This window comes from Globicephala melas, chromosome 1 (genome assembly GCF_963455315.2).
Source record: "Globicephala melas chromosome 1, mGloMel1.2, whole genome shotgun sequence".
Classification (NCBI taxonomy): domain Eukaryota; kingdom Metazoa; phylum Chordata; class Mammalia; order Artiodactyla; family Delphinidae; genus Globicephala; species Globicephala melas.
Genome location: NC_083314.1, coordinates 183,668,805 through 183,693,153, shown reverse-complemented (window position 1 = coordinate 183,693,153; position 24,349 = coordinate 183,668,805). Strand labels below are relative to the sequence as shown.

General features: G+C 55.5%; 1 protein-coding gene across 5 annotated transcripts in view; it reads left to right on the top strand.

Annotated features, from left to right (window-relative positions):
- The window catches only part of KCNAB2 (potassium voltage-gated channel subfamily A regulatory beta subunit 2), a 96,886-nt gene that overhangs the window by 64,627 nt on the left and 7,910 nt on the right, over window positions 1-24,349 (top strand). For 3 of the 5 annotated variants that reach the window (XM_060283935.1, XM_060283931.1, XM_060283918.1), the window contains 9 exons: window positions 5,151-5,194; window positions 5,980-6,017; window positions 13,412-13,491; window positions 15,893-15,937; window positions 17,664-17,708; window positions 18,527-18,570; window positions 19,566-19,652; window positions 20,546-20,590; window positions 23,468-23,553. In XM_060283935.1, coding sequence (XP_060139918.1) covers window positions 5,151-5,194; window positions 5,980-6,017; window positions 13,412-13,491; window positions 15,893-15,937; window positions 17,664-17,708; window positions 18,527-18,570; window positions 19,566-19,652; window positions 20,546-20,590; window positions 23,468-23,553 — 514 coding nt within the window. The remainder of the gene's footprint in view (window positions 1-5,150; window positions 5,195-5,979; window positions 6,018-13,411; window positions 13,492-15,892; window positions 15,938-17,663; window positions 17,709-18,526; window positions 18,571-19,565; window positions 19,653-20,545; window positions 20,591-23,467; window positions 23,554-24,349) is intronic. The other 2 variants (XM_070046134.1, XM_030880359.2) reach the window with 1 other exon arrangement.

The following is a 24,349-nucleotide window of genomic DNA, read 5'->3' as shown; positions in this document are numbered from 1 at the left end:
AGGATATCAAAGGAGTTAGTACAAGTGAGACCATTTCCAAAAATACGAAGCACTCTGTAAATGGAAAATGTGGCTATTGACATGATTTCCCTCCCAAGCTCCTAAGATCCACTGAGGATTAGATATGTCAAGGAGCCTGAGGGCTTAAGATAACTGTATGCCTCTGTGTGTGTGCACCTGTGACTGTGCATCTCTCCGTGTGTGCACCTTGTGTGTGCATCTCTCCGTGTGTGCATCTGTGTGTGTGCATCTCTCCGTGTGTGCGTCTGTGTGTGTGCGTCTGTGTGTGCGTCTGTGTGTGTCTGTGTGTGTGCATCTCTCCGTGTGTGCCTCTGTGTGTGTGCACCAGTGTGTGTGCATCTGTGTGTGTGCACCTGTGACTGTGCATCTCTCCGTGTGTGCACCTGTGTGTGCACATCTCTGTGTGTGCATGTCCGTGTGTGTACCTGTGAGTGTGCAGCCCTCCATGTGTGCATTTGTGTGTACACCTGTGTGTGTGTGCATCTCTCCGTGCATGCGTCTGTGTGTGCACCTGTGTGTGCGCATCTCTCCATGTGTGCATCTGTGTGTGCACCTATGTGTGAGTGCGCATCTCTGTGTGTGTCTCCGTGTGTGCACCTGTGTGTGTGTGCACGTCTCCGTGTGTGCACCTGTGTGTGTGCGCGCATCTCCACGTGTGCATCTGTGTGTGTGCACCTGTGTGTGCGCGCGCATCTCCGTGTGTGCGTCTCCGTGTGTGCGTCTGTGTGTGCACGTGTGTGTGGGTGCATGCATGTGCACGTGTGTGCGTGTGGCACATGTGGAGGCAGGGAGGGCAAGACAGGCAGTAAAGGGAGGTGGTCGTTGGGCCAGAGGGTTTGCAGTCTGAGGAAGTGGGTTCAGATCCCAGCCCCAGCTCCTCCACACTGGGGGACCCCCGCCTGTCCTTACACATGGCAGGGCCCGGGGAGCTTTTCTTGGCAGCGGCAGGAGGAAGGTGGGTTCATTTCCCTGTAGGATCTGTAATCTCATATCAGCTGAAATGGGAGCCAGAATCCAAACCACTGGATCCCCTCGCTGAGCAGGAGGTGCCTGCCTTGGGGTAGCTGTCCCATGGGGTTGCTCCATAATGACTATCCCAGGGCCACAGCCAGGGGGCATGCAGCTAGGAGCTGCAGGGGACCTGATCCAGATCTGCCCCAATTCTGACCACCTCCTTCAGCAGCTAGCCCTTCACAGTGACGCTGAAGGTGTGTGGCCTGCACCAGGGTGCCACGTTCTTGCCAGGGGTGCTCAGTGCGGGGGAAGGGGTACACCAAGCCCCGTGAGCAAGGAGAGGGACAAGCATTTGATCCTGAGGGTCTGGCCCCAGGGCCTGGACTTCTCAGCCCCACGTTACACCAACAAGCACCCCTGGGACCCTGCAGCTGCCAGCTACCATCTGATAGCAAAGACCCGGAAGTCCAGGCCTGTCCTCAGGGAGCCTGGAGCCTGGGGGCTGAAAACAGATAATCCCCCGCAGGGTGACAACCAACTAGAAAATGCCCTAGCAACCCTGTCCGTCAAGCCAGCTCACCAAGACCCAGTTGCTTTCCATCACCTGATCATATTTTTGTCCTCCGCCCGGAAGGCTGAAGGTAAAGGCCCTGAACAGCTATTTTTACAGGATTTGTAATTGCCCGGAGTCTGAGGTGCAGTGTTTAGGGGTGCAGCGCATCGGGGGGCTGCGTGATGGGTGTCAGCTGTCTTCCTCCAGCAAAGATTAAATCCCTAAGCCCTCATTAGCCATTTTCCCAGACCCCAGGAGGGACATGAGGCAAATTAATAAAGACTAACGTTATTGGGGTCGAGAGATTTAGCCAACTAGTTTATCATGATGTCAGGTTTTAATTAGGGGAGGAAAAGCTATAGGAAACGATCTTCGCGTGTTGAAAGTTTCGAGTGGCAGCGTGTCACCAGCCCTGGTCCACCCGCGGCTGTGATCGGCTGAGCTCTGCCCACCCCCCCTGAGCTGCCGTATTTCTAAAGCTCCCAGCCCTGAGATCCCTGTCCCTTCTCGTTCCTTCTCCCGAGGCCTGGCAGCGGATGGCAGAACTAATCCCATCATTTTAACAGGGAAACAACTTGAGCGGGGTAATTGCAGCATCGCTGGGTGTCCTAGTTTTGCTAAACTATTCCTGTGGGCGGTGGGTGGAGCTGCAGCTGCATCGCCCAACACTCTACGTCCCGTCCGAGGAAACTCGGAGCCCCTTCTGGTGGGCGAGGGGTGTCACCTCTCCTCAGGCACAGGCTCTGGTGGGCTCAGCCTGCTGTCCTGCGTCCTCACCTGTCTGCTGCTAAAGCCACCCAGCCCCTGGACACGCAGCTCGTGCCAGCCCTTGGTTCCACTGTGATAAAGGGCAGTTGCAGGAGGACATGCCTAGAACTTGACCTTCAACAGAGCCTCACCAGGAAATTGTTCCCTCACCGTCACGCACGGGCGGTGGTTTTGCAGAGGCAGGGGCTCAGCCTCCCTTCCGGCACCGGATTCATCTAGACCACGTACCCAGGCCTTCGAATGCCTGGGCATTGCAAACAAGGTTCTGAAGGTTTTTGTGTCTGTGAGCATTTCCAGGCAAGGAGTGTCTCAAAGGGGTCTGTGACCCCAAAATTGTTAAGACCACTGATTTCAACTTTTAGTCCTTTTTGCTCCATTACCAGACCGCTCATAAGCAACGTTCTAATTTCTCACCACAAGCATCTTCTAGCCAGTGTGAGAAAATTTACCTAATCTGCTAAACGGAGCTGGCCTGATGCAGGGTCTGTTGGGGAAGTCATTGTGCTTTTCTTTCTTTCTTTTTTAATTCCTTTTGAACTCCAATTTCCTTAAACACGAGAATACACAAGTTTACTCTCTGCTTAGCAAGCGACATCAATCCAAGCATGGTTTAAACTTTATAAGAAAACTTTTGAAGAATGCGTGTGTCTACTCGGCCCTTGAATTTCATGCATATTGTATTTGAAATCTCTCATAGCAAATCTGAAGGTAAATCAGGAATATTCTCAGTATTTTTTCCCAGTTTTTTATTTCTGAGATATAGTTGACCCATAACATTGTGTAAGTTTAAGGTACAACGTAATGGGTTGATACATTTACCTATTGTGAAACAATCACCACGGTCAGTTTAGTTAACATCCATCACCTCACATAGTTACAAATCGTGCCTCTTTTTAGGGTCACAAACCAAGTGTCTCTGGGTCGGAATACGCAAGCAATGCTGAGGGCACTAGTAGAGTATTTCACTGATTTATAGGGGGAAAAAAACAAGGGGAAACTTCAGTTCCCTTTCTAACACGGTAACGTTTAAAGCCTGTTGGATTTGTCCGTTGTTGTTTCTCGTTTAAGGAAAAGGCTGCTGTCCCCCGTTCTGTGCTCTCTGTGACCCTGTGCCCCAGGCACATGTGTTACCCCATTTCATCCTCATGGCCACCCCCTGAGAGAGGCAGCATCTCGAGCCCATTCTACAGATGAGCCCACCGAGGCATCAGGCAGTTACATGACATGCCCAGGGGCAGGCATACAGCCTGGAAGGTCGAAGCAGAATTTGAACTCCAGCTTCAGAGCCTCTGCTTGTAGCCACTGCCGATCTGCTCCCCTGCCCGAAAAAGAAACCAGCTGTGATTATGTCCTCAGGGAAAAATCCCAGCATTCCCTGTAGGAACAGTGGGCCAATGGCTGGGCTGGTTTTAATGGGAAATTTAACAAGAAAGCTGGGCAGTTTAGAACTACTTTAAATTTGGTGACAAACTGTTATCAAACCGCTTACAAGTTTATTCTATCCACCCCCGACCAACGACCACCTGTAATGTGGGCAGGGTCCAGGGATCTTGTAACCAGGGAAACCCAGGCTGCAGAAGGTCATAGTGGGCCCATGTCAGAGAAGGGCAGGTCCCGCTCAGCCCCACACCTGCTTCCCAGGGGCCACATAGGGTAGAAAAACAGGACAGAGCATCCACTGAAGTTAGAAATGCCAGACGGCCCTAGGGAAGGAGGTTGGGGTTCACCCATGGCATCTCTCACAGCGCTCTGGCTTCCCACTGCCTAGAAGGGTATCGCACCCCGGGCTGGTCCCAGGACCGGGATGCCAGCAGTGGGAACTCACGAGGGAAGTGGACTCCCGCTCTGCCACTTGTCAACCTCACCATCTGGGCAGCTCCCATGAAGGGCCGGGGCTGCGGGAGCACGCCTCTGTGTCTGGGAGCATGTTCTCAGAGCCTGGGTGAAATCGCAGGTCCAGTGTGCTCCTCTGTAAAATGGGAATATCAGGAAAAGAGAAGCACCTGCCCGACAGAGCTGTCGGGGGATCAGGGACACCCGGCCTGTTGCTGCCCTGCAGGCTCCCAGGCAGCCTGTGCAGGATGGACAGGCCAGGATGAACCGGCATCCCAGCCCTCAGCAGGGCACTGCTGCCCTCCATGACCTCCTAAGGACATTAATGACAGCCTGCAGCTCACCCACGTGGACCCCAGGATGTGCCCCATCTGGCAGGTGCCTCAGGGGGCCTGTGAGGGAGCCCTGGACAGTCTGTTCAGCTGTGGCCACTGGGTCTGATCAGGACGTGTGCTGCCAGGGGATCTTGGCTCTCACCTTCCTGAGAGGCCCTGGCTAGGGGTCAGGCCTGCTCTGGGCACCAGTGCCCTTCAACAGGGCTCTCATCTGCCCCCACTTCCTCCTGCAGAGAGACAGGGCCCAGGGCTGTGTGGCCCAGGTGATGTGGGACTAACTTCTCCTCCACTCCTCGGAGAGAGGGAGTAAGATACACAAAACCACAGACGTGACACTAAAGAAGTGGAAAGAGAAGCTTCTTATAAGAGGATACCCTGCATCCGGGGCCACAAGGCCTGAACCAGTCTTGTTTCAGCCCATGAAATAAGATGGGGTCCATTCCACGTTTTCTCCCCGAGGTGGCTCCCGGGGCCCTGCCGTGGTCACAGCGTGGCCTGTCCCAGCAACGTGGCTCTGCCCTGGTTGGCCCTTTACCCCCAGGGTAGGCTAGCAGCGGGCCTCTCTCCAAAGGACCCCTTGCCTTCAGAGCCTCAAAAGAGGTGGGTGGGCAGTTCGGGAGGCTAGGCAGCAGAAACAATGGGTTCTGCCCTGGCCGCTGAGAACTCACGCCACGTTTGTTTTCCAGGAACCTGGGCAAGTCGGGCCTCCGGGTCTCCTGCCTGGGGCTTGGTGAGTGTGGGGTCCTCTTGGTCCAGTGGTGCACAAGGAAGCGGGGGTGGCAGGAAGGCCGGGGGTGGGGGAGGGAGCTGCACCCAGAGCCAGGATTGGGGGGGGAAGATGCTCGGTTGCCATGGTAACCAAGAGGCAGTTGGGGAGGGGCCTACGAGAGGGAGGAGGGCAGAAATGCAGCCTTAGCAAGGGAAGTGAGGAGAGTACCAGGGCCCTCTGCACACACAGCCCACTGCCCAGCAGCAGAAAATCAGGGAAGCACCCTGCCCGCGGGGAACCAGCAACTCCTTGCCTTACGTGACAGAGTCCCTCATGAGGGGCAGTCAGATTTTGCCCTTTTTCTTCTTTTGCCAGATATGAACTCTGTTCCCAGATCACGCTGTCTCTCCGCCTCCACGGTGCACACGTACACACACGCACACACACACCGCCCAGCAAACGCGAGGGCATGGCTGTCAGCCCTGCACACCTTCAGGGAGGCAGCCCTGGTCCCACTGCCCACGGCATGTCCCTGGAATAGGAGCTGCAGCGGCTTGAGCGCCAACGAGCATGTCAAAGCCCTGCAGTCAGCTGCCTGCTCTGGGCACTTACTGTCCCCTTGGTTCCTTGGCTCCAAGAGAGGGAGACATGCCCCAAAGGCCAGGTGTCCACGCATGCCAAGCACACGCTCCCACAGAGCGGCGTGGCTGCCCCACTGCGCCCTGCAGCCCGAGGTCCAAGCGCCCTGGGGAGAACTGGGCTTCCCGGGGCCATTCTCTGACCTGAGCCTGTATCTCTCCTATCAGGAACATGGGTGACCTTCGGAGGCCAGATCACGGACGAGGTAAGATGGGGCTCCCTCGTTCCCCCAGGCCCCGGGGAAGGGCCGCCCATGCCCAGGCACGTGGTAGAGTATGCGAAATGCACCAGGTAGTCAGTGCTCAGGGCAGCCGCCTTGGCTCCCCTCCTACTGTTTCTCCAGGGTGCCCTGGGGGACAACAGGAAGGGTGAGCCCCGTAGTGGCGCGAACACCCAGCAGCTGGGTGCACTGGGGCTTCAGCAAGTCCCTTAAAGTCCCAGAAATCAGGTTCCTCACCTACAGAACTCCTATCCCACGGTTAGCCAGAGGAATTCAGGGAGAGCACATTTTCCAAATCATCAAGCCCAATGCAATCCTTTGCCACTCCTACAGAGGATGCGCACGTGAATCTGAAACATCAATAAATATCTGTTGGGGTCATTTAGAATTTAGACCCTGGAAATTTTGCTGCAAACCGAAGACCGAGGAGCTGAATGTTTGACCAGGCTCCTAACTGCGCATGCCCCACAGCCGTCGTGAATGGGATGCACGGCCATGGGATGCACTTGCTGGGGCTTCTCTCTCCACAACTGGGATTCAGTGCAGCCAGCGTCTGTCCTGGAGAAGACAGTGTTCCCAGGCTGGTGTGCACTTCGGGGCAGGGAGTGAATATCGTGGAAGTGGGAACAGCGGTTTTGCTCAGAGAGCTCTGAACCTCTGCACAAGAAGATGTCTTCATGTCTGCTCTACTTCCTATTGGAAAGATTGCATTTAAAAATGAATAAGTGAGTTCACTTGAGACCTTGTAACTGTGATTGCTCAGTTATTTTTCAAAGGGAAAGCTTGGCTTCCATCGAAATCTAGATGCATTTAATTTGCATTCTCGTTCCTTTTTCTTTATGACAGTAGCTGTCGTAGAACTATTTGCCCTGGCTTTAAGGTTCTGGGGGCTATCTCAGGTAAAGTCAGGAGTTTTTAAGATGCAGGGAATTGTTTCACCTTCAGCCACCAGATTGGTTCCAAGCACCTAGAAGGTTGGAGCCCCGGAGCCCACGTGGTCTACCCCAAATAAGTGTGTGATGTCTAATTCGCCTGTTACCCTTTCGATGTGGAAGAATTCTGTGGAGGATGTGACTTCATTTCCTAATGGCATTAGCTATGCTGTGTGCATTGTCCTTGTGGGAAAGATACAGAGAATTGGCCGGATGGTAACCGTCCAATCAGGTGACTTTTTCACCAACAGATCCATTACACCCAAAGAGTATTGATTAATGATCCAATGGCAGCCACAGCTGGCTCCGGCCTCCACCGCAGCTCCATCAGGGACATGGTGACATGTCTGAAGATGATGGAAGTCGTTTCCAGATGCCACAAAGCTGGGAGGACAGCAGATACAATACATGACAGATTCGGGGTTCTAAAAGGTCCTGGCGGGTGAAAATGATTGAGTGTAAGAGCCAGCGGAATTTTCCTATTAAACCCTACAGTTAGTGTCCCAAACAATCAACACATGAAGTCTGAGGGGCCCACCTCTCCGCGGTTCAGAGGAAGAATGCCTGGATTTCATCCTTTAGCTGGCTGCCTGGTCTGCACCAGCGGCGTTGGCGCCACAGGAAGCAAGGACCCTCCTGGGCTGCAGAGAAACACGTGTGCTGCCCAAGCCCAGAGCGGCGCAGGCTGGGACCCCGCTCCGGCTGGGTGACCCCACCTGGAACACATGTTCCTTGCAAACATCATGTCCAAAGGAAGGCGTTTGGAATGCCACAGAATCCAGACACAGAGTCCTGTTTTTAGAGTTACCTCCTGCGTGCAGGATGCCACACCCAGATGCCAGAGAGACACAGAAACAAGGAACTGGTGGGTTTACTATGGCAAAGTGGCGTTCCCCCGCAGGACTGAGGAAATGTGAGTAAGTGATGGCCTGGGGGCCACATCTGGTCCCCAGCCTGGTTTTTTTGTTTTGTTTTTTCTTTCTTCTTAAATATATGAAATGTAAAATTTGCCATTTTAACCACTTTTCTTGTGGTTAAAATAAGCATAACATAAAATGTACCATGTTAACCATTTTTTAAATATACAGTTCAGCGGCATGAAGTACGTTAACTTTGCGGTGCAACCATCACCACAGTCTATTTCCAGCATTTTTCTTCACCCCAAACAGAAACTCTGCACCCATTAAGCAATAACCCCCCAGCCCCAGGTAACCTCTCATCCACTCTCTGCCTCTATGAATTCCACAGCCCGTTTTTGTAAATAAAGTTTTATTGGCAGGCAGCCACGCCAGTTCGTTTACATATGGTCTGTGGCTGCTCTCATGCTATGAGGGCAGAGTGGAGTAGTTGCCACAGAGACCATCCGCAAAGCCTAAAATATTTACCCTCTGGCCCTTTACAGAAAAGGCTTGCCATCCCCGGTCCTATGGGGTCACAGCAGCATCTGCAAATATCTGTGGGTTGTCGTCCCAGGGAGGGAGGCTTCTGTGGGCTGGGCAGGGACACGAGGAGCAGACGGTGTTAGTAAACCTCAGATCACGTGGCCAAGTACCAGAGCTGCCCCGGACAGAATCAGCTTTCCAAACTCTAGTTCAGTGCCCTTTCTGTGACCTCACACAGCTGTTCAGGTGGAAAACTGCCCCTGGGGCACGTGTTCCCAGCAGCCTGGGCAATAAGAATTCAATAAGAATAGTAGCTAAACTTTACATTTATCATGGCTCTCAATCCTCTTTCAACCCAAGGAGGTAGGTGTTTTATTATCCATTCCGTGGAAGCAGAGCCTCAAGACTGAGCAGGTGCCCAAGGTCACACCTGGAGAGGGATGAAGAGGGATCCTACCTGGGCTCTGTGCTTCAGAGCCTACTGCCAGCTCTCAGCTCCGGGGAACCGTGCGGGGGCAGGATGGCCTCCCTGTCCCCTGGGTGGGGGTGACAGGAGGTGGCCCACATGTCATCTGAGGTTCCTTCTGCCTCCAGCCTCTGGGACTCTTGACATTGGAAATAACTGAAAAGTCACCAAATAGAAGCTCCATTACATAATGCAGGATGCACCCACAGAGCAGAAGTCTTTAGAAGTCATGTTTTGATGACTGACAAGGGGACAGAACCATGATGAGAGAGCACGGAAAACAGCAGAGACAGCCGTGTGTATGTCAGAGTTGCCGTGTTGCAGGGAAAAAGCATATAGTCACATAGAAAAACCTGGAAGAGGAATTACACCCAAATCATAGCAGTCCAAAAATCAGAAAATCTGAAAATTCCCGGATTCCCCAATTCTCTTTCTGTCCACAGTCACCCAGGTCCTGGGTGTACTTAGGATGGTGTTCACGTCTTTCTTTCTTCCTCCATTCAGCTCATGCTGGCTGAGCACCGCCGAGCTCCAGGTCCCTGCCCTCGGGCTGCTCTCTGTCTGGAGAGGGGGACAGATCACAGATCATAAGCCCATCTTATCTCCGAAGGTTAAACATACGATGGAGAGTGCATTCCTTTCCTGTGGCTGTTAAAACAAATTACCACCAGCTGTGTGCTTTAGAACAACAGACATTTATTCTCTCACGGTTCTCGAGGCCAGATGTCCAAAATCAGTATCACTGGGCTGAAATTAAGGTGCCAGCAGGGCCACGCTTCCGGTGGAGGCTCCAGGGGAGGATACTTCCTGCCTCTTCCAGTGTCTGGGGGCTGCCTGCAGTCCTCGGCTCGTGGCCGCATCACCCCAGCCTCTGCCTCTGTGGTCACGTCCCTGTCCCCTGTCAGTGTCAAATCTCCCACCACCTCCCTCATGTAAGGACACCTGTGGTGGCATTTAGGGTCCACTTAGCTTATCCAGGAGAATCTCCTTTAATTTAATCGTCTCCAAAGTCCCTTTTTCTACCTAAGGTAACATTCACAGGTTCCAGGGACCTGATATCTTTGGGGAACCACTATTTAGTCAACCACAGAGAATAGGAAAACAGAGAAAGAAGGACTGCGGTGTTGGCTCCAGGTTTGCACAGGACAATGCAGGAAGGCGGGGGTGAGGGAGTGAGCCACCTGGTGATCCAGAGAAACAGCGTTCCAGCCCAAGGGGACAGGTGTGTGCCCACCTGCGTGAGGCCATGGTGGGAGGGGTGTCAAGAGATGGGGTCAGAGGTGAGGGAGCAGATCTGGTGGGGACTTTGGCTTTGACCCTTCGTGGCATGGAAGCCACTGGAGGATTCTAGCAAAGAGGAAGGTTGCCCTGACTTAGGTCTTACTAGGCTCAGTCTGGCTGCTGCACTGCGGATGGCCGGTGGAGGTGCTTCTCAGACTGTACCGTGTGCACGAGTCCCCGGAGATCTGCTGGGGCAGATCTGATGAGGCAGGTCTGGGTTGGAGCCTGGGATTCTGCATCTCTGATGCTGATGCTGCTGGTCTGTGGACCACAGTCTGCCTAGCAGGGGTGGCAGGGGCACAGACAGAGGCAGAGAGAGTTATGGGGCTACCGCAAAAACTCAGCCGAGGGATGCTCCAGTTTGGACCAGATGGGCCCAGTTGGAGGTAGGCAGGAGCGGTCAGATTCCAGATCCGTTTGCAAGCGGGAGCTGATACGACTGGCTAAAGGTTTTGATCCTGGATTGAGAGAAAGCCAAGTGGAGGGTGGCCAGGTGTTTGACCTGAGCACAGGACGGGCAAGACCACAGGTGCAGCAGGTGCAGCAGGCTGCGCTCCTCGGCACACACCAGCCCTACTGCCTGCCACGCCCCCTGCTCCACCTGCCCTCCTCCTGCCTGCCTGACAAACTCCTAACGACCCTTCAAAACCCAGCCCCGTAAACTCTGCCACATTATACCACGGATGAAGCTTGAGGGCATCTAAGTCAGCCAGTCACAGAAGGACAAAGACTGTATGATCCCCCCCATGTGAGGCACTTAGAGGAGCCAGAATCACAGAGAGTGAGAGTAGGAGGGTGGGGGCCAGGGGCCGGGGGGAGGGGAGGGGGAGTTCATGTTTAATGGGGATGGAATTTCAGTGTGGGACGATGAAAAGGTTCTGGAGATGGACGGTGGGGATGGTTGCACAGCAGTGTGAATCTACTTAATGCCATTGAAGTGTACACTTAAAAATGGTTAGAGGACTTCCCTGGCGGTCCAGCGATCGAGGCTGGGCACTTCCACTGCAGGGGGCACGCGTCCCATCCCTGGTTGGGGAACTAAGATGCTGCGTGGTGCAGCAAAAAAAAAAAAGTTTAAAATGGTAAATTTTGGGCTTCCCTGGTGGCGCAGTGGTTGAGAGTCTGCCTGCCGATGCAGTGGACGCGGGTTCGTGCCCCGGTCCGGGAAGATCCCACATGCTGCGAAGTGGCTGGGCCCGTGAGCCATGGCCGCTGAGCCTGCATGTCCGGAGCCTGTGCTCTGCACCGGGAGAGGCCACGACAGTGAGAGGCCCGCGTACCGCAAAAAAAAAAAAAAAAAAAAAAGGTAAATTTTATGTATATTTTACCCTGATTTTTAAAAACAAGTTTTGAAGGAATGAAGATCTCCACGAACTGCTATGGGTCTATTTCCAGGATGTATTGTAAGTGAAAAAAGCAAAATGCAAAAGAATACCTACAGTGTGGTACCCTCCCTGTGAGCACAATGGGGACATAAGAAAATATGTGTGTGTCTGAAATATGAAAATAAAAGCCCTGGCCCTGGGTCACCTCGCTCAGAACCCTCCCAGGAGACAGCGTGCACGCCTAAACCATCTGTGTAACCTGCGGGGCCCAGCACACGGTCCTCTCCTGGGCAGAGCTCCGGCGGCCTGGTGGGACACATCCTGGAAAAGTAAGGATGAAAGCAGGTAACCAGGGAAGGAGCCTGGTGTGCCTGCAGCTCTGGAGGCAAAGAAAGGAGGAGGGAGGGAGGGAGGACCCCAAGGAGGACGCAGGGGAGCTCCTGCTACATTGTTACGCTTGAGGCAGAGGAAGGAGAGGAGCCAGTCCGCCCTGCAGATGGATCCAGAAAACTCCTCCACCAATGAGCTTTCCTAGTCGGAAGACAGCAGCTGACTGACGGGGGTTAGCTTTGGCCTGCTCATCACCTGAAACCTTTGGGGTTCATTGCCAACGTTTGAAAATCGGAACTTACCCCGCTCCCCGATATCCTGGATTTCTGGCTTCTCTTGAAAAATAAAAGGATTTGGTCACGCCTGGCAGTGTTTGAGCCCCCTTCCACCCCACTAAACCCTCACCAGGTACCAGCCTCCCTCTCCTTACTGCCTGGCCGGTGGGGCTTCTGTGTTTGGTATTGGGAGAAGCTCCTAGAAGCTGCACCTAGCTGGCTGGCTTTCTGTCGTGCAGTTTTTGAGGGTTAAGTATTACTCACCGCACCCTGGGCTAGCTACTGGGAGGGAGGCTTGGGGCTCTGAGCTGAGCTTCGAGAAGTGGCTGGTGGGGGAGTTTGCATCTGTGACCCCTGCTCGGACGGACGCCTGCACTGCCCAGTGGGCCAGCAGAGTTCATTGCCCACTGCAGCTTGGAGGAGGCTGTCGACTGCAGGCAGGCTGCCTCGGATCCTCGCCCCGACTGCCCATCGGTTGCCGTTCATCCACCCCGGTCTGCAAGGCACCGGAGAAGCAGGGTCAAGGCCAGAGGGCTAGCTGAGGATAGCAGTTTTTCCATCTGCAAACAGTAATTTCCCCCTCCTGCCGTTGCTGGGAAGAATTCAGAGGGACACAGCATCACGGGCACATTCTAGCCATAGCTTTTGAAGAGGATTTATTCTGCCAAGGTTTATCACGCTCCTGTTGTGGGCTGTGTTAGTTTCCCAGGACGGCCAGCGCAAAGACTGGGTGGCATAAAACAACAGAAGTTTATTCTGTCGCAGTTCTGGAGGCCGGAAGTCCGAAATCAAGGTGTCCGCAGGGCCGCGCTGCCTCCAGGGCTCTGAAGGAGCTCTGTCCCTGTCTCCCAGCTCTGCTGCCGGCCGGCAGGCCTTGGCATTCCTTGGATCGCAGGCTCGTTACCTAACCTTTGCCTCCATCTTCACATGGCCTCTTCCCTGTGTGTCTGTGTCTATTCTTATAAGGACACCACTCATGTTGGATGTAGGACTCACCCTGAAGCAGTATGACCTCATCTTAACTAATTACATCTGCAAAAACCCCACTGCCAAATAAGGTCACATTCTGAGGTTCTGGGTGGATATGAATCTGGGGGACACGATTCAACTCAGCACAGGTGCTAAGCCCTGAGATGACCTAATAGGTGGGGTCCCTGCTCACAAGAAATTCACAGTCCAGAGGCTGTTTCTGCATTCATTCTGTCTCCTTTCTTCTCTATGGGTTTGTGACTGAGCTGCTTCCAGGCCTGTCCTGCGGCGGGGACAGGGCCGCCTTGGTACACGGGGGGTCTTCCCAGGCCACGAGGCTGTGCTCTGGGGCCTCCGGGCCCTCCCCCTGGGCTGACAAGATGGTGCCGCGTGTGAGAGCCCCGGTTTTCTCGTTTCAGATGGCAGAGCAGCTAATGACCTTGGCCTACGACAATGGCATCAACCTCTTTGATACCGCAGAAGTCTACGCGGCGGGCAAGTACGTGCCTTTTTTCACGGGAAGAAGCGATGCAGGCCAACCACAGCTTCCCCGGGAAGAGCCGGAGCTTCTGTTGCTCCAGGGGCTCTTACTCCCCAGAGGGTTTGCACCTCCCACTCTGCCTGCTTTTCTAAACTGTAAACGGCGTGGGGAGGTGGTGTTTTCACGGGGCCAGAATCACAGAGCATTTGGCCACTTGCTAAACTCCCGTGTGTTCAAGCAGCAAGATGACCACAGCCCTTCTGGTGCCAAAGATACTGCGTTGGGGGAGAGCTGTGATTAAGCTGTAGTCCAGGGGGCTCTCCTGCCGCGCCCGCGAAGTGCAGGCAGCCCCACATGCCTGATATTTTCACATCTTAATGGTGCAATTAGGGCTGCAGGGAATGCAGGGCGTCTCAGGAGCGGGGGAGAGCAGGGTCTGCTGAGCCGAGCGCTGCAGGGAGCTGCTCTTCCCATCTTGGCAGTGAATTTTCCTACTCAATTATGTAAAAGCCCTCTTCAGCCAGGGCTGCTGGCTTCAGTTTTAAAGACTGGCTGTAATCAAATCATCCACTCTCCTGCATCGGGTTTCCAAAAGTCAGCTTTTGTTTGTGAAATCATTTGTTGGCTCTCTCTTTGTCCTCCCTCTGGCCCCCTGCTGCCTGGGGCAAGCCAAGTTCCCATCAGCTGGGCTGCTCAGCCTGGCCCACCGCCCGTGCACTGTGGCCGCAGGGCCAGCACCTGCCTCGCAGGCTCCGGGTAATATTACCTGCAGCTCTCGATGGGGCCTAGGGTACCGAGAATCAGGACCCCCGCTGGGACTTTGCTCAAGTCCTGCTCTGATGATCTGACAGCCCCGAGGGCCTCCACTGGGACCCCCAAATCTCCTCCAGACCCTGTCAGCAGCCCTCTGTTCTCCTGATGCCACAGCTCCCTCCCCACCCCTCCAAACCGGCAGCTGCTTTCCATCAGAGCGAAACGCTTTCCAGACAGATGAGCTAAGCCGAAGGGTCAGAGGTGGAAAAGCCCAATGCAGACGCCAAGCCCAGAGGCGTCCCCCCAATCCCGAGCACCCCAGCCTGTTCCCTGGCCTTGCGCCTGCCTCCGTTTTGCTGCCCAGGAGAGCGTGAGGAAGGCAACTCCAGATGGCCCTGTGTCCAGGCCCAGCACCCCCCTTTCACGGCAGCCACACTGTCTGCGTCACTGTCTTCACTTCCCCCAGCTTAACTGGACAGCCGGGGCTGGCGTGCCGGGGCCAGCACGCCGAGTCCCTCTTGCTAACCAGAGCGCCAAGCGTCTGTCTTACTGAGTGCCCCTGCTTCTCATGCTTTGGGCACTTCCCGGAGAGCTGCAGGATTTCTGTGCCCCCGCTGGGCAGAGGCTTACCAAATTCATGGCCAGGAGAATTCACAGCCGAAAGCAACAGGCTTCGGGTGAGTCGTTGCCTACAGCTCCCGTAGCCCCGGGACCATTGCCTGCTCCCCTGTCTTCCTCCTTTCCTGATCTTTTGTGCCACCACCGAGGGACCCAGGAATAAAAGGAGGAGACCCAGGGCTGAGTGACTATCTGTGCATCTTGACCGCAAGTGAAGAACCTTCAGAACGTATGCTAAGCAGCTCACAAATTAGAACCCGTTATTCCTGAGTGGGTGACTCAGGCGCTGTTATAATTGGAATGTAGCTGGGTATGGATGGTTCTCCGTCTGTCGTTTTTTGCTCAGAAACATTTCGCCACAAGCAGAAAGTTCTTAAAAGTTAATCCAGCGCTGCAGTGCCAAGCGAGGCTGGAACGGTCCATGCATGACCCTGGCTGGCCTGAGTTTGGTGCAGGGTCCGGAGGGAGGCCAAGCAGAACAGAGAGCGGTCAGCATGGCATCTGTCTCTCTATTGTTCAGAAGCAAGAAACAAGAGGGAAACACACACACACACACACACACACACACACACACACGCACGCACTCAGCTGGAAATTCAGCCCTGAGTACATGTTGATCGTCTCTGCAAACAGAGGATGCCCTTGGTGAATAATTTACCTTTTAAAAAATATACGTGTCTAGAAACTTCCCCCATGTAACGTTGCCGAGCGTTTTCCCCGGTGAATTTCCAGCGGGCCAGGGCAACAGTCTGCTGCTGTCTGCCCAGCAGGACGTTGCTCCTTCCTTCTCCGCGGGAGCCGGAGCGGCCATCGCTGGGTCAAGTGGCACACGCCCACGGCCACCTCCACGGGGAGTAACCCAGCTGCTCCCAGGCACTCTCCTTGCTCTGGAATGAGCTTCCCGAGCCAAAGGGCATTAACAGCCCGGCTCCCCGGCCCCAGTGGCATTTTCACAGAGGGGATCCTGTGGCTGACTGTCCAGGTGGGGCGAGGTTTGGTGTTTCTGTTACGCTGTAATGAAGTCCCCATGTCTCGGTCTTCTTGGCAGGGCTGAAGTGGTGTTAGGAAACATCATCAAGAAGAAGGGATGGAGGTAATTACTCTGCTCTGTGCTCCATCCCCAGGGCGCACGCGCACAGGGAAGAGGCTGGAGAAGGCTGGTGGGAGGGAAGAGGACCACCCTGGGGTCCTGGGTGGGATGGGCAGGCCACCCGGGCAAGGATCCGGTGGCTGTTCCTTCCTGGTTTCCGGTGGAGCACCCAGGGTTGGCCTCATCACCCTTGTGCCACCAGCCAGGCTGTCTAAGGCCTGGCGGTTCCAGAATTTTTCTTTCTGGGAAGGTGAGAGCATCCCAGAATAGAGGCAGCCCCATGCTTCCTGCAGGGGTGCGAGCACTCACACTGTGGGTGGCCACCCCGGGGAGCCAGGGCCTGCACCGCGGTGAGGGGGGGAGCTCCCCCCTCCCCCGGAAAGCCGGTCAGGAGCCTTGTGTCTGGTGTCAAGCAGAGTTCCCGCCCGCCCTCCTGGAGTCAGGCCAGGCTGAGCGCTTGACTGCATTTTGGGGTCCCTGTGGCCTGTGTGTGTTTATTTTCAGCAAAGTCAGAAGCAGTTAGAAGGCTGGGTCTCTCCCCTCCCCTCCCCCTCCCCTCCCCTCCCCCTCCCCCTCCCCCTCCCCTCCCCCTCCCCTTCCCCTCCCCCTCCCCTAGTGCACAAACTCAGAGTCTCCCCCAACCTCTGGGGCCTGGATGACTGACACCCCTCCTCCTGCCCCACCCATGTTGTTTCTTCTCAGCTCTAATTGATACCAAAATGTATCCCTGCTCACTTTGCAGTTAAAAGGAAACTGCGCCTGTTAGCGAGGGCCCTGATAACATCTTAGTTGAACTCTTGAGGAGATAGATTCCAGTTAGGTCATCGCCCCCGCAGGCCACACTGGCGGCTGTGGAGCTCCTGGCTTTGAGGAGCTGTTTCCTGAGCAGTCCTCCCCCTACACCCCCCACTAGAGGAAAGCACGACCCCAGGAGACACTGTCACCCTCCTATGGGAATGGTCAAGGTCAAATGTGGCCAGGAGGGGCCATCATGACCCCCGCCCACCTGTCCCTCCCAGGCAAAGTCACAAAGGTGTCAGCGCTGCCTCCTGTGGATTTGCAGCGGGAGACCTGACTCTATACCCTTTCCTCTGGCTTTCAGCCACCGAAGCCCGAACCCCCAGGAACATCACCTGCCTGCCTCTCGGATCAGCCCCACCCTAGCCTCCCCCCCACCTCAGTGTCCCACAGGCTGCTCCCCAAGGCTGCCCCACACACAGCTTTTCTGAAACAGTCTCAGCCAGTAGAGGAAGAACCAGACAGCCTGGTCCCTTGCCTCGCTCCATCCTCTCCAGAGCCCTCCATCCAGCCGCCAGCCCCTACACTTGACCTCCTTGGAGTCCCCAGGGAGCCGCAGCTGCCTTCTATTCCCTGAGCCGTGTCCTCCCCTCTCCTGAGTGTCCCCCCTCCTCTGGGCTCCAGGCTCCATCACACTAGACTCCGTCTCCCTCCAGCCCCCACTGCCCAACCCTAGTTCCATGGTTAGTGGCATCCACAGGTTAGTTTCATCTGTGGGTTGTCTCCTGGCTCAATGGGGAGCCTCAGGTCCCTGGGCTCGGCACACCCCAAACATCGAATGGCAGAGAGGCGCCCCATTTCACGCCCTATGCTCCAGGATGAGAAGGGTTTAGGACCTCTGTGTAAGAGCTGAAGACAGTGGGGAAGGTGGGGGGAGGGAGGACCCCAAGAGATCATGCCCAGTAACACCCCTCCTTCTCTCGTTCCGCAGACGATCCAGCCTCGTCATCACCACCAAGATCTTCTGGGGAGGAAAGTAGGTGCAACGGGCAGACCTTGCCCCTGGCCGGGGGCCAGGTCTGCAGAGACCCCTGATTTAGGAGGCCCCTGGGGGTGGGGAGGGGGTAGTTATCCTGGGGAAACGGAGGCTGCACGGGGTCTGTCCTGGACCTCAGGAACCTCCTGGAGGACAGCACGTGGGCAGCACAGTTTCCTGTCTCCCGGTGCCGGAAGCAGGGGGTGGGCTGGCGTTTGTGCAGCCATCTGCCCTGGCTCGTGCCATCCCTATTGAGGGACGTCACGTTCCAGAAAAGCAGCTTTGTCTGAGTTGCCTTGTACTCGAACCTTGTTTCATTTTTATTTTTACTTTTGTGGGTTGGTTTGTTTCTGATTACAAAGGTAACATCCTAAAAATTTCTGGAAAACACAGAAAATTCATGAACTGTCCCAATCACTCCACCTTTCCTGGGCCACAGACCACTCCTGCCGTCCTCCAGGAATCTGGCCCCATATTCTCTCTGGGGCTGGACAAAATGGGCTTCATAGGAATTAGAAATGGGATTCGCTTTCAATTTTTAAAAACTCCAAGCCGAAAAAGAAAAAACTCCAAGCTAGACAGAAGGGCAAATTGAAAAGCAGAGGCCTGCATTCCCCGCTGAGCCCCACCTCCCCAGGGTGGCGGGCAGGCGGCCCAGCTCTGCCAGGTCATCTCCACAAGCAAATCCGCATAGCCTCGTGGTTTTATCCCCGAAGTGGAATCAGACCACAAGTGGCACGAGCTGACCTACTTCTGCGTCATGAGCATTTTCCCCCAAACCGCCCGCAATATCACACGTGCTGTCGCCTGCTTTTCAGAGCCGAGACGGAGAGGGGCCTTTCCAGGAAGCACATAATAGAAGGTGAGGGGGGCCCTGGCTCCACACAGCCCCCTAAACCCACGGCATCTTCCCGTGGATGCGAAAGTGAAGAAAGCACAGTGCCCCTCCCCCACCAATGCTACAGGCCCGGAGCCTGGGGACAGCCCGTGCTCTGGTTCACCCAGGCTCACGTGGGGTGGACCCTCCGTGTCGTGTGGGAGGGGACAGGGGTATGGGTGGGCGGGGCCCGTGCTGCCCTGGGGTGGGCAGTGTTGTCCCTGAGAAGACACAGACAGGCCTGGGTTTCAATCTAGGCTAGACCCTGTGCCCACCGGGTGACCCTGAGCAAGGGACATCACTTCCCCAGGCCTCTGTGGCAGCATCTGCAAAATGGGCCTGGTAAGAATGCCCACATCTGGGGTTAGTGGAATTGGGAAGGACCCAGGTGAGGGTGTGTGTCAGACACAGCCTGGGCCTCAGCACACGGAGCACTGGGGTGGAGGTGCCAGGATGTCTCACTCATCCTGATTTGTATTATCTCCCCACGTTCACTGTCGTCAAGGTAATACAGTCAATCCATTGACAATCAAATGATTAGGAGGCCTTGCTGCCCGCCCCTCCCCGTCCCGCAGCCCAGCACTTCCACTCTGCAGCTCTGTTCTGAGCCGCTGCGAAGTACTCATGCGTTTCGGGCCCCACGGGCCTTCGGTGCCATAGATGAGCGACGCAGCTGTCCTCCGTGTCAGGTGGCCTGGCTCTCCCAGTTCCCCCCGGGCCACTCTGAAGGGCCCCCTCCATGCAGTCACAGGACATTGGGCCTGTGGACTCCACCCCACCCCCTTTGGGGTGTGCCCCCTCTTCTCTCATGGCTGTTCTCCACCTAGGTGGCCCGTGCCCACAGATGCACCCTGCCATCCACAGCTCCCGGTGCCGGGGCCTCGTCCCTTTCATCTATTGCTCCCTGAGACGCATGCACGCACGAGGGCCCAGGAATGTCTGTGAAGATGGTAACAGTCCTTCCCCACTCCTTCCCCCAGGTCTGAAAGCCTCCCTGGAGCGGCTGCAGTTGGAGTATGTGGACGTGGTGTTTGCCAACCGCCCGGACCCCAACACGCCCATGGAAGGTACGTTCTCCCCGGAAGCACTGACTGCCCGGGTGTCACGGTTCCAAAAAGAGCAGAAAGCTCTGCACCTGAGGCTCTGATTGTACCACCGCAGGGCCCGCGGGGCACCCAGGCCTGAGGCTCTGATGCTACCACCGCAGGGCCCGCGGGGCACCCAGGCCTGGGGCTCTGATGCTACCACCGCAGGGCCCGCGGGGCACCCAGGCCTGGGGGTCTGGAGGGTGGGGCCTTCCCCGTGTGGGGAGGGGCGGGGGGGCGGGCCTGAGCTCAGCCCCTGCTCGACCCCTCACGCGCACCCCAGCGCCTCCAGGCTGAGTCCCCTCCTTGCTCTGGGTCCGCGCCCATCCTGGCTTTGAGCTGTGTGCAGCGGTAGCTAAAGTCACAGTATGATGACTCTGCAAGGGCCGCCTTCTTTTCCGTCCTTTCAATCATGGCCCACGTTCTACTGGGAGGGTTTAGGGGACTTCTGCTCTGGGGAATGAACTGTTACTCAGAGGAGAAAAAAAAGACGTGCAGTGCTTTGAAAAGCGGTTTTGGTTTCTCAGGTGCTTGTCTATTCTTTGACTCCTGCCATCTCAGCCCCCACTATCTCCTCCAACTTTCTGCTTCGGGCATCTTCTCATTTGTGCTTTGCTGCTTCAGGGACTTGGAAAATTCAGTTATGTTCGAGTTACTTTTTCTTCATTTGTTTGTGTATATCCCATGCACCTGTGTGTGTGTATATATACGTGTGTGTGTGTGTGCACGTGTGTGTGTGGTTGGTTTTTTATCCAAACGAGTATTCTGCGAAAAGTGATTTGAGCCTCCGTCCCCGTGCCCTTTGTCAGACTGTGCCCCTCAGCGTTCCCACAGCTGTGAACTCTGGTCTCTTTCCATCTTTCTTTTATCACCAGGGGATCCATTTAGTTCCTCCAAGTCAAGGACATTCATCATAGAAGGTACACAGTACCCTCGGCCCGACAACTGACCTCTGTGTCTGAGCTGCATTTTATGAGACAGTGCTTTTATTTACACGACTCTCTTCCCCCGCCCCCATGAGTAAACTTCTCCATAAAATGCACAAAGGAGAAATAAGTGCCTTATGGGAACACCTTGCAAGTGAAGAAAAGCAAAGAGGCGCAGAGCCGCGCCGCCCCCTGGCCCACGCTGTCACCTCATTCCTCCCCTGCCCCTGTGCGTGCATGCCCCTCCTCGCACTGCCTTGCATTGCCATGACCCGTGACCCGCGGGGCCTCCTCTTGACTTGGGGGTTGCTGTGATCCGCACCAGAAACCTTGACCCCAGATGGTCTGGGAGAGGGCTGGGGAGTCCAGGTTCCCACAGGAGTAAACGCATCGGGGACCCCAGAACTTTGGCCCCCGGCAGGTTTTATCTTCTCCACGTTTGCTAAGCTCCCACCTCAACCAAAAGTGAGGGCACCAGCAACCAGCTGCCCTGCCCCCAGTGGCGTGCAGTGCTCCAGTCCCCTGGGTGGGCTGGGCCACCTGTCACTCTCACCCCATGCCATGCAGCCAGAGCTCACCATTGAAATGCAGTTGTTTTCCTCCTTGAAAAATACCTACATGAGCTGGGGAAACTCTGAGCCCCGGGGCAGCCTCTGGCCATGCAGCGGTCTCTGCCCACCCCTAAGCCAAAGGACCCTGGGACCCCACCCCACCCACGAAGGGCAGGCCTTGGTATCCCTGGGAACTGGGCTGTGGTCCACAATGAAAGGGCTCCCGCCTGCCAACTGGCACTGCCACCTGACCCCTCCCATGTATTATTTGAGACGCAGCAGGAGATGCCATGGGTTTTGGCAGCAGCTGCAAGGATTTGGTCCTCCTGCTTCTGTAAAACAGCATTAAATATTGAGGTGGACAGCTGTCCCTAATTGTCCCTGTTTCTGGTGTCACTGACACCAAGCTTGGGCAGAAGACCAAGGGCCACGCTCCTGTGCATGGGCTCCACGGCCAGCCTGCCACTGCCCAGGACCCCTTCCCTCTCAGGCCAGCGACAGGCTCGCACAGGCTCCCTGGCCCCCAGGCTCCCGCTGGACTCCCCTCTCTGCATGGAAGGGGCATTAGGAGAGAGCTGTGCTCCAAGAAGCCAGGCTAGCGAACGGGGGTGTCCTCTGCTTCCCTCTCTCTGGCATGTGGGCCTGAGCCTTGGCTGAAAAGAATTGGGCAGTCACACCGCATGGTCACAGGTCCCCCCAAGAGTGTTTCTAAAGAACCCAAGAAGGGCGGCCGGGCTGGGAGCCCAGACGCAGGGTTCGGATGTGGGCAGGTTCCTTCCTGGGACCCTCAACCTTCCAACCAAGCGCTGCTCTTCACATCGAATAGTGTTGGCCGTTAAAGTGGTGGCCCACTGACAGCCCGAGGGGGCTGCTTCCCTGCCAGACCCCCTCCCTGGGATGCGCGGGGAAGAGCCCAGTCCCTGACCCTGGAAGGAAGGAGAGGACAGGGCTTGGCCTACAGGCGTGGAAACCAAGGTGTGATTTTTCCAGAGGTCCTCGGCAGGCCCACAGAGACCACCACCCCAGAAGCCCCAGCTACCTTGGCTTTCTGCTGAAAGAGGGGACCTCAGCCAAAGGGACACTCAGGGACCCAGGATGGGTGGGAAGGGACACCCCGAAACAGAGGTGCCGCTCTCTGCCAGAGAAGGTTCCAGTGGTCCTGGGCCATTCCAAGGTGGAGCTCTCGGAACCCGCCCGCATTCTCCTTCCTTCCATCCTTCCTTCCACCCCCACCATCTTCAGGGACCTCAGCTGTCCCATGTCAGTGGCCACTTTGGGAGAGATGGGGACTTTCAAGCGGTATTTGTTTTTAGAAACACTTGTACTTTAACTGAACTTCTGAGGCTGCCTTGGGCAGTCGAACTTGCAAGCATTGTATGGGACTTGAGAGAAATCATCCCACATGGGCTCTTAGCCCATCATCCCACAAAGCTAAGAGCCATTTAAAATTTTAAAATTTGAGGTCGAGTTCAATTTTAAAAACCACAATATCCCCCTGGGGCCAAAACAGCCTCGGGGGCGACACTAACTGGCAGATTTTTATTTCTCAAAAAACGTTTTTGAGTCCAAGGAAGAATCTATCACAGTGTAGATGGGGAGAGGGTCCCTTGCTCCTGGATACTGGGCTGGTGTGAAAGTCGGGGCGTGGTCCACAGGGGGCTTTCCATGTCTACTGCTGGCTCTTCTGGACTCGAGGGGAGCTCCGCTCTGCAGCCCCCAACCCCTGGGACCACCCAGGGCCCCACACCCTGCCCTTTCTCCTGACAGATGTTATTATTACCTCTCCATTCAATTCTCCAGATCCCAGTGAGAGTCCGGAGTAGCCCCAAGTGGGAGACTAGAAATGGGCAGAAATTATGTTACTTCCTCTTGCCATCCGTCAATCTGATCGTAACCTTAATCCATTTATCTGGTTCTTTCTGAGCGATCAGGGTCCCCCATTCTTCCCCAGACTAGAGAACACCCCCCGTTCTAGAGTCACATTCTTTGACCTCACCTTTCCTGCATCCCTCTAATCTGCCATAGAAACGTCTCAATCCATCCATAACCCATTTTTCAAAGATTCCATAAGACCTCTAACTATTTGGGAACATTGTTTTCAAGACCAGCTTCTTGGACAGAGGCTCACTTTTTTCTGTGGTCCCAGAAAACCCAGGCCGCCCCCAACTCCGGAGCCGGGAAATATACTGCTTGCAAGCCGTCCCGACAGCACCCTCCCCCTCCTCCTGGCGCCCGCCTGTATTTGCAGAATGTCCCCAGGCCAGGCCCCGTGCCCCCGGCCGCCCCCCCCCACCTGTGGTTTCCCCTTCTCTCGTGACAGAGACGGTGCGTGCCATGACCCACGTCATTAACCAGGGGATGGCCATGTACTGGGGCACATCGCGCTGGAGCTCCATGGAGATCATGGTACGGTGACCTCTCGGTGTGTGCGTGTCCCCCAGCTGGGCTCCCGGCCCCAGCTCCGTGGATGCTGACTCCGGGGCTCTAGCAGGTTCAGTGCCGTTGGTCCCTAATGCACAGATAACTGGGTACTATGGGGAGGGACAGTATGGTGACATGTGGCAGTGATGTCCGCAGGCCTTGCAGACAGGGATCTGGGCTTGAATCCCAGCACTGCGTGGCCCCAGACAGATGGCTTCACCTCTCTGAGCCTCAGTTTCCCCACCTGTAGAACAAGACTGCAAGGACAACCTACCCCGTCATGAGGCTGTTGTGAGGATTATCTGAGAGAACAGGTGTGAAGCTCTTAGTGGGGGTCCTGGAGCTCAGCCAGTGCTCAGCAGCGGTGACAGTGCCAGCCACCGTGCTGAGCTCTTGTGTTGTTCCAGGTGCCGTTAGATTTGAGGGTTTCATGTGGACTGACTCCCATTTAATCCTCACAATGCCCTATGAGGTAAGTGCTACTGTTATCCTGTTTTTCAGATGTGGACATTGAGGCACAGAGACGTTAAGTAACACACCCAAGGTCACACAGCCCATGCCAAGATGGATGTTCAGGCCGTGCAGTTCAGAGCCTGGGCTTCCATCTCATAATCCATGATGTTTCCCCCTCACCTGCATTTTCAGGAAGGCATCCCCTTCCTTGTCATTTCCCTCCACGGGAGCCATCAGTAGCTGAGGGTGACAGATGTTTCATAATATTTCTGGGGTATCCCAGAAGGGTCGGCAGGGTGGCTTCTCAGAGGCAGGCAGCTGGTTGGTG